Source organism: Lepidochelys kempii, chromosome 4 (genome assembly GCF_965140265.1).
Source record: "Lepidochelys kempii isolate rLepKem1 chromosome 4, rLepKem1.hap2, whole genome shotgun sequence".
NCBI lineage: Eukaryota > Metazoa > Chordata > Testudines > Cheloniidae > Lepidochelys > Lepidochelys kempii.
In genome coordinates, this window is record NC_133259.1 from 67,321,905 (window position 1) to 67,334,773 (window position 12,869).

The following is a 12,869-nucleotide window of genomic DNA, read 5'->3' on the forward strand; positions in this document are numbered from 1 at the left end:
GTTTCTGATTATGAGAAGTGTCTTTATGGGAACTGAAGCTACTCAGCACCTTGCAGATATTTACCATCTTTCAGAAAAAATTCCTCTATCATTCATGTTGATTATAGATATCAACTCTTAACTGCTCATTTTTACCATTGTTATTTCCTCATGTTTTATATAAGTTTGAACTATAACCCTTCAGGAATTGCTTCTTTCCCACATCTAGGACTTAAAGACAAGGGTCCAGATACCTTTTGATTATCATTAACATACACAAGTATGTAAAGTATAGGTTATAAGTAACATCTTTTAATTTTGCTAAAAGCTGCTATATCTTAGACTTGTTATTGCATATGGTAACATCCATTTATTTTAAGTGTTTGATATTGTGCTGCCCATACAACTGAGATAATATTGGGGGCAATAGTAAATGGAAGAAAAGAAGGGTGATACACAACTTCCAAAAAAGATGGGAAATGTGCTGAATGAGAAGGAACTTGCCCAATAAAGTACATGTATTGTGCTCTAGGGAAAAAAATCCTAAATCAGGAACACAAAGATACACGTACAAAAGTTGATGCGGGGCAGTTTTAATATTATGTACTGAGCCTAAATAATCCTCATCACTTATTGCAATAAATCTAAAATTAATAATTAGAAAATATGAAATACCACTAAGCAATATGAAAGGTAACAGTATTGGTAAATTACTTACCTGTAATTCTGCTTCTCTGAAGATATAATCTTGCAGGATTCTCACTACTGGGTTTTAGCTTCTTAGCACAAAACTGACAGATTTCTCTTAGCAGGTACAGCTGTTTAGTCCTAAAAAAGTGGTAGCAAGGTAGAACTCGAGCTAAGCCCCTAATGGATGACACATGCCACCCTTGCAGAGTGTAAATGCTGCCATCTTGTCTTCCAGTCAGTTCCAGTGAGTGGGAGGCAACACTCCCTCAGATTCCTGGACTGATTTTAACTCAGAATCAGTGGTCTTAGCTTCTGTAAAAACTAAGGAAAAGTAGGATCATTTCCTCCACAGTCACTATGCTGGTGCTCCTCTGTAACAGAAAAGAACTTGGCATCAGATGAGTCCTGCTCATCTGAATAACAGACCTCATTGCACTGATCTTCAGCCAGCTCTCATCCAAGTGGAGTGATCTAGATGACAGGATGATGGTGGAGTGGCCTGCATTGTGGTAAGTGCTCCATGAGACATTAACACTAGCTGTGCTGCAGCCTTTAATGCAAGAGGCACCTGTGTTGAGGCCAGGGCTTCCTTTGCCAAGAGTATTGACCCTTGAGGTATTTGCATGCAAATGTGCCAAGAGATCCTACCCTGCCAACACAGAGAGAGGGGAATACTTAAAAGTGAGTACTGTGGGGCTTGCAGAGGACAAATTATGTCCAATTTACCAGTTTATACTGGACTCTCTATTTCCCCCTGTCTCTGCTTCAAGTGCATTAATGCAGGGGGAATGGGAAATCTGGAGACCTGTTATAGAGTCACCTGGAGTGAGGGGCTTCAACAGAAGTGCATCAAGGAGCTGCTGGCCTACACCTTGTGCTTCCTGCCTTGGTCTCCTGTATGGATTTTCAGCTCATTCAAAGTACATCTGCTTGTCAGTGGATGCTTGGTGGAGCCTCTCTGTTGTTGACACAGGGTATTTTGGTGGTGAGACCACTCTGTTGTGCATACTGATGCTGGGTCTCATCCAGTGCCAATATGGGTAGCACTAGCTTTTCAATCTGCTTCTCAATAGTCTTGGGCAAGTCAGGCTTCAGCTTTCAGGGTCTACCCTTTGAAGCACTCCAGGCCAACCTCATGCTGGACTTACAGGAGGAATCTTTTTGGGTGCCTTAGCAAAGGCTTGAGGTGCACATCACACTTCTTCAGTGCTATCTATAAATATGTAAGAGCCCTACAATCTGAGGAAGATGACATAAGAAAGATGGACCTCAGTCTTTGTCATTCTTCTGTACCACAGACTATGTTTGAAGACATTACATGGTCTTGAATCCTCTTTACTTACTATATCCTGCAAAAGAAAAGAAAAAAGGTATAAATGCATCGAGAGATGCACCGGGCTAACAGACCGAAGTGGTAAGCAGCAATGGAGAGATCTGAGGTTCCTAACAAACTTTGGCACTCTAGTATCTAGATTCAGGTACTGGTGCACCAAGAACACTGCTGCCTCAATGAGGAAGCACTGGCAAAAAGAAAAAACAGTCACTAGAATGTCGAAAAGGCCAAAGTCTAGTGGTGCTTCAGCATTAAGGTACGCAATGAAGCATTAAGGCAGGTATCAAAGCACAAAGAAAATAAGTGCTAAAGGCAGGTGCTGAAGTACTTAGATAAACGGTTGTGACACCCAGAAAGAAATGGGCCAAAGCACAAAGGCAAGCAATAAGGCACTGACAAAACTCAGGCACTGAAGTGCTACAGAAATATGCCAAAGTACCCAGAACAAATACCGCAGATATACTAAACCACCTGGCTTGGAAGCAGAGGTGTGATCAAGAAAAGATACGACAAGCATCACTGAGATCCAGAGGAGTGTTGGCGCAACAGTAAACGTGGCAAAACAGCTGCAGGGAGCGCTTTTCCTGCCCAAGAAGGAACTGACTGGAATGTATGGAAGGCAGTGTTGATAATCAACATGAAATGGTGTGCAAATAGCCAGTAACAGCTAGTTCATCCTCTACTTTGTTATTACTTTCCTTAAGGGTGAAACACCCCCAAACATCCTACGGATTGGGGTAATCCCACCGGACTTGCACTAAGAAGTTGACACCAATGAGTGAGACTCCTGCATAGATGGTAGCTTTAACAACTGTGCCTTTATATATATATATAGGCTTTGAAGCCTTTGTGATATATTGCACAGGTTGCATTCTTGTATTCACTTTAAACACAATCAATAGCAGTTATCAAGGTCTGTACACCGTGTTTTGGAGTTGTAAAATTGCACAGAAAAGAGCTACAAAGGTAGCTGAATACAGAGAGCTCGCTACATGATTTACAACTTTTTGTTAATGGAAACTTACTCAATGAACATTACAAGGACACCATTAATCTTCTCTACCTAATAATTCTATCACCATTAACAATTAGAGAGATATTTAGATTATGCAATCCAAACAATAAAGAAAAACATCAATGCAGTACAAGGCTTAGCATAAAACTGAAATTTACTAATAGAGGATTGTTTGGCTTGTTCATGCTAAAGGGAGACAATTATGCATAAAAGGGCTAATAACAAGTAGCTGACAAAGAGAACAGTAACACCCCCCACCCCCCGACATGCATATTTAGGTTTGGCAAAGGAAGGAGAAGACGGGTTTTGGTGGTAGTGTTAATTTTGGGAAGGGGTGCATGGAAGTGTTCTAAATATTCAAGGAGTTGCCAGAACTGAGATTTCACCTCATTACCGGTGTTCAGGGCATTCTATGCCCACTCTCAGCCAAGCTGCTGATAACACTAACAATGTAATCTCATTTAAATCAGTACCTTGTTGTCCCATCACAGGCCAGGGAGGGGGAAAAAATGAGGAAGGAGGATAAACCCTTGTGATGGCCAGTCCCTTTGCTGGATTCTGAGACAGGGAGAGAGCTCTCCACAAAATGCTGCTGGTGGGTTTGACTCCATTTTTAACTTTATCATTATGACTAAGGTATATTTACGTCAGACCCTGATTAGCAGTATCCTGAGCAGTTGTTTTTATACATAGTGTCTATAGAGTGTAGACTACAAAACTGACCGTAACTATCCCATGGAAGTGCCCTTTGCACATAATGGGTGAAAAATATGCTTTATATATACACCAGTGGTCCCCAAAAGAGGGGCGTGCTCCCCCAGTGGGGCATGGAGGAACATCCAGTGGGGCATGGCAAGGCCCAGGCCAGGCCCCACAAGGGGGTGGGAAGGGAGTGCCACCCAGCCCTACTCTGCCCCCAGCCCCAGTCCGCAGCTGTGGCCCCGCTCCCAGCCCCAGCTCTTGGCCACCAGCTCCTGGCTCCCGCTCCCAGCTGCCCGTTCCCAGCTGCAGCTCCGCTCCCAACCACCGACTCCCGGCCACAGCCCAGCTGCGACTCTGCTCCTGGCCCCAAGGGGGATGGGGGACAAACACATTCTATTACTGGTCGGTGGGGTGCAAGTAATAAAGTTTGGGGACTGCTGATATACACAGTATAAAACTGGCAGGAGAACCAATTGGTAGAAGAACAAAAATTTGCGATAAATTTCATCTTACAGGTTGTAACATGGCTGAACTTTTTCAGACAACTGAAAAAATTTGCACCCCTCAAGATATTCATGATCTCATCTAAAATAATTGTATTCTTTAAAAAGAACTGGTTATGTTCTTTAATAAGTAACTTGGGATAGAGGATACTTCATTTATTGCTTTTAGCAGCAGTACACTACTTCTAAAAATTAAAAAAAAAAGAGACAGTTCTATTATAAAGCAAGAAAGATTGTTTGGAAGATGAAATCTTGACCTTTTGCACGGGATAGTTATCAATATGCTTATATTTGATAGCATGTTTTAAATAGGAAAGAAGGCAGTCAGCCAAAATATATCCCCGGAAGTATATCTTTATTTTTGTTCAGATTTACAATTCAGAGTTTAAAAAGTCTGACCGTGCAACATGGTAAGCATCTTCAACTCCCAGTGAAGTCAGGATTAAGCCCTAATGATGAACGTTAATGGGACTTAAGTGGAGGATTTTCATAGGCACAAATGCCAATTGTGCACATAAGGTAAAATTTTCATAAGTGCTTCAGCGAGTAGGAATAAAAGTCCCACTGAAAGGCACTGTCAACTTACTTTCAGTGGCAGTTAGGTGCCTGACTGCCATTTGTTCCTTTGAAAACCTCCCCCTAAATCATCTTGCAAATAAGAAGCTCAGTGGATGCATTTCAATTTTCTGTCCCGTTTCAGCTAAGAAACAGTGACCAGGCTTTTCAAAAATCTTATTCTAATTCATTTTTTTATTTTCTAACTTATGGAATATGTCATTTAGATATAAAATTGTTGTTTGAGTTTGATTTAATTTACATTCGTGGACAATTAAGAAAGGACTGCCTCTAGATATTTTGAGCTACTATTTTCTTAGCCAAAGAATTTCAAGAAGTTATCAAGAGTTTAAGCTAGGTCCTGAAAATCAGTGGCTTTATGGCCCAATGAATGCAAATAACTTTATGCATAATATTTAATTTATTTCAGTTAAAATGTTATAGCCCAGTAATAAAAAAGTAAAAAAAAAAGTTAATTTTATAATGTGGGAAAAAGAGAGAGAAAATGAATGCTAATAATTTTGTCCTTTTCTTTTGGTCCTTCCCTTTCCTCTCTGTGGAGGTTGGTAAGAGAAACAATACTTCTATCAAAGCATTAATTGCTCTTTTACATTTTATTTAGAATTTCTTGAATCTCAGCTAAGTTTCTCCAGTTCAGCTTGATTTTTAGCTTTCCTTTTCACTTTCTATTCACAGTAGCTCAAAACCTTTAAGCAAATTCATAGCATAGCACTTAAGAGCTTGTAATTGACTCTAAATTTTTTAACATGTTCCAGAAAGATAAAACAGTACAATAAGGTCAGTCAGCATCTGCAAGTTATTCTCATCTTTTACCTTGCTGTCTCTGGAAGCAGTAGCACCACTCATTGTTAGATATCAAACTGTCCTTGTACGTGTCACAAGAATTGAAGAATGCCTTGGTGCACTGTTCATTCTTGTCAAGGTAAATGCTTCCAAGCTCTGACTGGTCTAACAGCAGGTCATAGTTTGTATCAAGTCTGTTAAACATCCAGCCAAGGGAGTCCTTGCAAATTGGCAAAATGCTGGTATCAAACCCTAAGAGGTAAAAATATAAAGACATCAGATAACAGTAAAAGATACAGCTGGTGTTAAACTCCGCCAAGGGAAGAAAGTGCTGTGTCACGGGGCTTTACTGGAACAGACACAGTACATGAATAGTGAATGTTATTGACAGCCCATGTCTAAGTAATATGCTAACTCAAAAAAAAATCAATAACTTCATCTGTTAAAATTGGCCCCCCATCACGCTCAAAGCGTTCAAAAATATGACCCTTTCCCCCAAAAATTTATACAGGAAACACATACTGGAGAATAATAAATGATCTAGAGTGATTTTCAGAAAAGTAATTCTCTTCAGGGATTTTAATGACATCATATGGAATGGGGGAATGGAGCTCAAATGGTTTGTGATGTTCACAGAACCAGGAAAAAGGAATAAATTCAGTGGAACTCATTGCAGCCCATTTGTTGCTTCCTATGATACGCATTAAAACTTTGAAAGGCTATTCTCATCCTTAGCAACACTTTAAAAATTATAACAACTTATCAACAGCATGCACTAACAATTTTGCTCAAAAACCAATTTATTAATTCCTCCCTCCCCTATGCCTGACTGGCATAGTTAAGCCAGCCTAAGTTCCACATGTTGACAGTACCAGGTTGATAGAAAAATTCTGCCATCAACCTAGCTACCGCCTTTCGGGGAGGTGGATTACCTATGCTGATGGGAGAACCCATTTCCTCAGCATAGGTAGTGTCTACACTGAAGCGCTACAGCAGCACAGCTGCAGAAGCAAAGCTGTGCCACTGTAGGTTTTTAAGTGTAGATAAGCCCCAAGTTGGCAGGGTCTGACAAATGCTTAAGGAACTGTCAGAAGAGGTTTCTGCGCCATGAGTAATTATCTTTGAAAACTTGTGGAGAGAGATTCCAGAGAACTGGAAAAGGGCAAATATAGCATCTGTTTATCAAAAGAGAATAAGGACAACCCAGGGAATTATAGACCAGTCATCTTAACTTTGGTACCCAGAAAGATAATGGAGCAAATAGTCAAATCCATTTTTAAGCACCCAGAAGATAACAAGGTGATAAGTAACAGTCAATATATATTTGTCAAGAATACATCATATGAAGCCAACCTAATATCCTCTTCTGACAGGGTACCAAGTTTGTGATAGTGGGGAAGCAGCAGATGTGATATATCTCAACTTTAGTAAGGCTTTTGATACTTTCTCATGTGACCTCCTAAACAAACTAGGGAAATGCAACTTAGATGGAGCTACTATAAGGTGGGAAATATAGCCAAGACAAACCTAATATAAGGTGGGTGCGAAACTCAGAGTATTTATCAGTGTTTCACACTGAAGCTAGGAGGACATATCAAGTGGGGTCCCACAGGTATCTGTCCTGGGTCTAGTTCTATTCAATATTTTCATAAGTGATTTGAATAAGGGTATAGAAAGAACATTTATAAAATTTGTAGATGATGCCAGGCTGGGATGGGCTATAAATACTTTGGAGGACAAGATTAGAATTCAAAATGATCTTGACAAACTGGAGAAATGGTCTGAAATAAATAGGATGAAATTCAATAAGGAATAAGCAACTGCACAAATACAAAATGGGAAATGATTGTTAATAAAGTACTGCAGGAAAGGATCTGGGGGTTCTAGTGGAACACAAACTAAATATAAGTCAACAGTGTAATACCACTGCAAAAAAAAAAGTGAACATAATTCAGGGAGTTTTTTATGGAAGACACAAGAAGTAATTCTTCCACGCTACTCAGCACTTATAAAGTCTCATCTGGAGTACTGTGTCCAGTTCTGAGCACCACACTTTGGGAAAGACGTGGATAAACTGGAGAAAGTCCAGAGGAGAGCAACAAAAATGATTACAAGTCTAGAAAGTGGTTCTCAACCAGGTGGTACACAAAGGTCTTCCAAGGGATGCATCAACTCATCTAGATATTTGCCTAGTTTTACAACAGGCTACATAAAAAGCACTAGCAAAGTCAGTACAAACTAAAATTTCATATGGACAAAATGAGGAAGTAAGCAATTTTTCAGTAACAGTTTTGTATTTTTGTCTCATTTTGTAAGCAAGTATTTTTAAGTGAGGTGCACAAGACAAATCAGACATCTGTAAGGGGTACAGTAGTCTGAAAAGGTTGAGAACTACTGGTCTAGAAAACATGAGCTATGAGGAAAGATTAAAAAATGGGTTTGTTTAGTTTGGAGAAGAGAAGACTGATGGGGGACATGGTAACACTCTTTAAGTACATAAAAGGTTGTTATAAAGAGGAGGTTGATAAATTGTTCTCTTTAAGAACTGAGGACAGGAGAGAAGAAATGAGCCTAAATTGCAGCAAGGGAATTTAGGTTGGATATTAGGAAAAACTTCCTGACAGGATGGTTAAACTCTGGAGCATATTACCTAGGGTGGCTGTGGAATCTCCATCACTGGAGGTTTTTTAAAACAGGTTAGACAAACACCTGCCAAGGACAGTCTAGATAATATTCAGTCCTGCCTTGGTGCAGGGGACTGGCCAAGATGACATACTGAGATCCCTTCCAGTTCAACATTTCTGTGATTCTATAAAAGGCAAGCAACAGACACCAAGATTTTGTTGACAATGTATCTCCTCTCCACACAAGCATATCATACATCATTTGAAAGATTATTATGTGTACTTTAAGATGAGGTGTGATGTGGAGCTGTTAAATAGTGCCATTACCATAAAAACAGGGGATTAACAATGACACTCTCAACACATTAAAATGACCACTGAAATATTTTCTTTTTGTTAGTTTAATAACTCCATGTATTCTTTAAAGACATAAAATGGGATTTCTTGTGAACTCAGAGCATCATAAAACAATGAAAAAGATAAAACTAATTTAATAATAAATTTGTACAGGTATCATTGAAATGTAATCATGCCAGTGACATTTCTAGTTAACATCATTATCATCTTGTTATCATTATGGCCTCTGTCAAGACTGCATAGGTTACCACAGTCTTCACTGCCTTGGAATGTACACAGTTCTGTACAAGGAAGATTGCACAGTGACTTCTCCTGGTGCAGGCATAAATAAGATCTTGCTGAAGTTCAGATGCTGTTGGGCCCTTGAAGAATACAGGAAGTAGTTCATCATCCACATATCTCCATCCATATTGCAATACTGATCCAATATCTGGTTTACTTATGTGTGAAGACATCAAAACCTTTGTTTGTCATATCTTTTTTTGACATGCTCTTCAAAACTGTCATCATATGGTGGGAGTCTAGTCAGTGACTTGTCCTCTTAGGTGGTTAGATTGAGGCACAAGCAATTCAGGTCTCGGAGGGTCTCCTTTTCTTTCTCACTCTGGTCATACAGCACTGCTGCCAACTTCCTTGCTTCCTTGTCCGTCACGCTCTTCAAATTTGGCAAGATCTCTGATGCAGTAAACTCCCTTAATTTTGGCAACATTAAACTCAGGGTTTTTTTTCCTAATACTAAATCAGGATGATACTGAGTTACATCTCGTTAATGGGTGTACAGCAGGAAGCATGTTGCAAAAGTCAGGAGTGCATCACAAATTGCATGCACAGATATGAAGCGATGCTTGTTACTTGTGCTGGAAATGGTGCCTGTTTCAATCCATACGTTATCTGTGTGTTCCATTTTTGGAAAGTAATGAACAGCAAAGACCAAAACAGCTGTATCAGGCGACCGAATCACTCCGGTTCCTTTGACACCAAAAGCCATATAGGCACATACAATGCAGAAGCATCCTTGTGTCCATTTCCTCTTGAGTTCTGTACAAGTCTTGGGCTCCTTCAACACCTCTACTAGTGATGGACTTTGCTACTTCACCATTGGAAAAGCCTGCAGCAAGAAAATCTATTTTGTTGGTTGTGCTCCATATATTCATAAAGGAATTTTACAAGTCACTGCCTGTTGGATGCCATGTTTAGAATTTTTTTCCATGGAGGCACAGGATTGCCACCTGGTATTTCTTTGCATCTGACTTTAGATCCTGTCTGGCTCGGTCTTTCTGCAGTTTTCACAGAGTTCCTGTTGTCAACCTGTCAAAAACTTTGATTACAAAATAAACCTCGTAAAATCTTTTTAGGGCAAGCCTCAAGTACTCAGCAGCCAATTCATCAAATATGTGGAATCTGTCTCCAGACATAATTTGTCTTACAGCTATGGCATCTCTGATATACACATGGTTTCTTTGTTGCATGTTCTTAGCTCATGGATTCTTTCAGCTTAAGCTTCCAGTGGATGCCCTAACTCAGCTTTGTCTGTTCTTCTCACTGGAAGAGGGACATAGGCACAGTCCTATGAGGTGACTAAGAACAGATGCTACTGAAATATCATCTCTGCATCTCACTCAGCACAGGGCTCTGAGGAAAAAAACTTCTGGACTGACAGCTGTTGTGATAGTCTCTCCCTTGCCAGACTTAAATGTGATCTTCTTTGTCATATCAGCAAATGTTTTTATGCCAGATTTCTTGACTGGGCTGAAAAAGCTGCATATCCCATCAGAATCAAGTGCACCTCTCACAAATCTCTCCATTTGTTCTTCAACTACATCTGCTATTTTGAGTAGAGACCACAACTACAATACCCACCTGCTGAAGTGAAGAAACAGATTGACAGAGCCAGAAGAGTACCTAGAAGTTACCTAATACAGGACAGGCCCAACAAAGAAAATCCAACAGAACGCCACTAGCCATCACCTTCAGCCCTCAACTAAAACCTCTCCAACGCATCATCAAGGATCTACAACCTATCCTGAAGGACGACCCATCACTCTCACAGATCTTGGGAGACAGGCCAGTCCTTGCTTACAGACAGCCTCCCAAACTGAAGCAAATACTCACCAGCAACCACAACCACACAACAACCACTAACCCAGGAACCTATCCTTGCAACGAAGCCCATTGCCAACTGTGTCCACATATCTATTCAGGGGACACCATCATAGGGCCTAATCGCATCAGCCACACTATCAGAGGCTTGTTCACCTGCACATCTACCAATGTGATATAGGCCATCATGTGCCAGCAATGCCCCTCTGCCATGTACATTGGCCAAACTGGACAGTCTCTACGTAAAAGAATAAATGGACACAAATCAGGCGTCAAGTATTATAACATTCGAAAACCAGTCGGAGAACACTTCAATCTCTTTGGTCACTCGATTACAGACCTAAAAGTGGCAATTCTTCAACAAAAAAACTTCAAAAACAGACTCCAACGAGAGACTGCTGAATTGGAATTAATTTGCAAACTGGATACAATTAACTTAGGCTTGAATAAAGACTGGGAGGGGATGGGTCATTACACTATTTCCCCATGTTTATCCCCCCCCCCACTGTTCCTCAGATGTTCTTGTCAACTGCTGGAAATGGCCCACCTTGATTATCACTACAAAAGGTTCCCGCCCTCCCCCCGCTGGTAATAGCTCACCTTACCTGATCACTCTCCTTACAGTCTGTATGGTAGCACCCCTTGTTTCGTGCTCTCTGTGTACATAAATCTCCCCCCACTGCATGCAATCTACTGCTACTGGTGCACAAACTTCAGTGGAGAGTGATCAGCAAATTTCAATTGAAAATATAGAAAACAATTATTTATGAGATGTGGGTGGGTGAGCTGTGACTACAGTGGGCAAATGATGACAAAGTATTAGAAGATTTATGTTTTAAAAGATCTATGAAATGTCAAAATTATTTTGCAAATATTGTTTGACCAAAATTAGTTATGATCTAACCACCTAGGGCAGCTTTCCTATTTTATTAGGTTTTGGAAGACTAATAAGTATTTCAGTTAAGGATGGACACCTAGTAATATTCAGATTTTGAAGCTATTTCGAACCTTAAACTATTAATCCCTTAGGACACACTCCCCAAGACACTAATATCTCACCACAGCTACTCCTGCTTCCACTACTAGGGATGCCTCACTGGCTCTGCGTGTAAAACCCTTCTTAATCGCTTGAATTCAGTTGCTAAAGGTTTTCTGTCCACCGCGAGAGCATGACATGAAAGAGAATGTTTCTAGTCCTGGCTCTGTGTGCATGTGTGCGTGTGTATACACGTACATGTACGAATGGAAAATGGTGATTTCTTCTGCCCAAAATAACTTTTTGAAGTTGGGTTTGGTCTCTGCCTAAGACAGCTGCTGAGAGGGAACAGCCACTTGGTGTCCCTGAACAACAATAAGGAGGTTGTGGGGGTCATGTGGCTCCATAAAATGTCAGACCAGACAGGAAGGCGAGATCACAGCCAACAGTAACTAAACCACACCAAAAGACATCAAAAGAGGAATCTTGAGGCCAGTTGAGATGGCAGGGGAGAGAAGAGCTGAAGGCAGAGGGAATCCTGTAAGAGGGTTTGTTGAAGGATGGATCACTAATACTTGGGACACAAAACTTTAAGATTAGTATTTGAAAAAATGCTAGAAAGGCTCAAATTTGAACCATTAAAGACATCAGTTGCACATTACTAGCTTCTGATCTCCATTCAGTAGATTCCAAATGTGCATAAGCTACACATTCCTACCACATTTTCTTGACAGACCAAGAGGAAATAAAATTGCTTAGCTGCATTTCATTGGATTTTTACTATCCTCCTTCCAATCCTCTCCCAAAGAAGCGAACACACAAAATACACTGAAAGACACACTGTCACAGGTCTCAAGACTGTATGAATTACTAAATCACAGATGACAGGTTTCAGAGTAGCAGCCGTGTTAGTCTGTATCCGCAAAAAGCTGTAGCTCACGAAAGCTTATGCTCAAATAAATTTGTTAGTCTCTAAGGTGCCATAAGTACTCCTTTTCTAAATCACAGATGAATTTACACTATACTCCCTGTCTCAAAAAACGTCATCCCTCATTCTTTCTTGATTATGTTTCACACCAATTTGCCAACTGATTACATCACAGATTCTTGTTCTTCGCAAATTTTGTGTTTTTTTTTTTTTACTTTGAAGCCTTTAAGTAGAAAATGTACCTTTCCTGGTGATTTCTTAGTGCATATGTGGGTAAAGATGGAGTTAAAAAGAGGCTATTTT

The 12,869-nt window shown here is 40.2% G+C and overlaps 1 protein-coding gene across 2 annotated transcripts in view; it reads right to left on the reverse strand.

The window, feature by feature from the left end:
- SPOCK3 (SPARC (osteonectin), cwcv and kazal like domains proteoglycan 3) overlaps window positions 1-12,869 on the reverse strand; it is a 389,193-nt gene that overhangs the window by 8,516 nt on the left and 367,808 nt on the right. The window contains exon 8 of one of the 2 annotated variants that reach the window (XM_073341560.1): window positions 5,612-5,833. The exons of the other annotated variant lie outside the window; for it this stretch is intronic. Within the exon in view, the coding sequence (XP_073197661.1) occupies window positions 5,612-5,833 (222 nt within the window). The remainder of the gene's footprint in view (window positions 1-5,611; window positions 5,834-12,869) is intronic. 2 annotated transcript variants of the gene reach the window in all.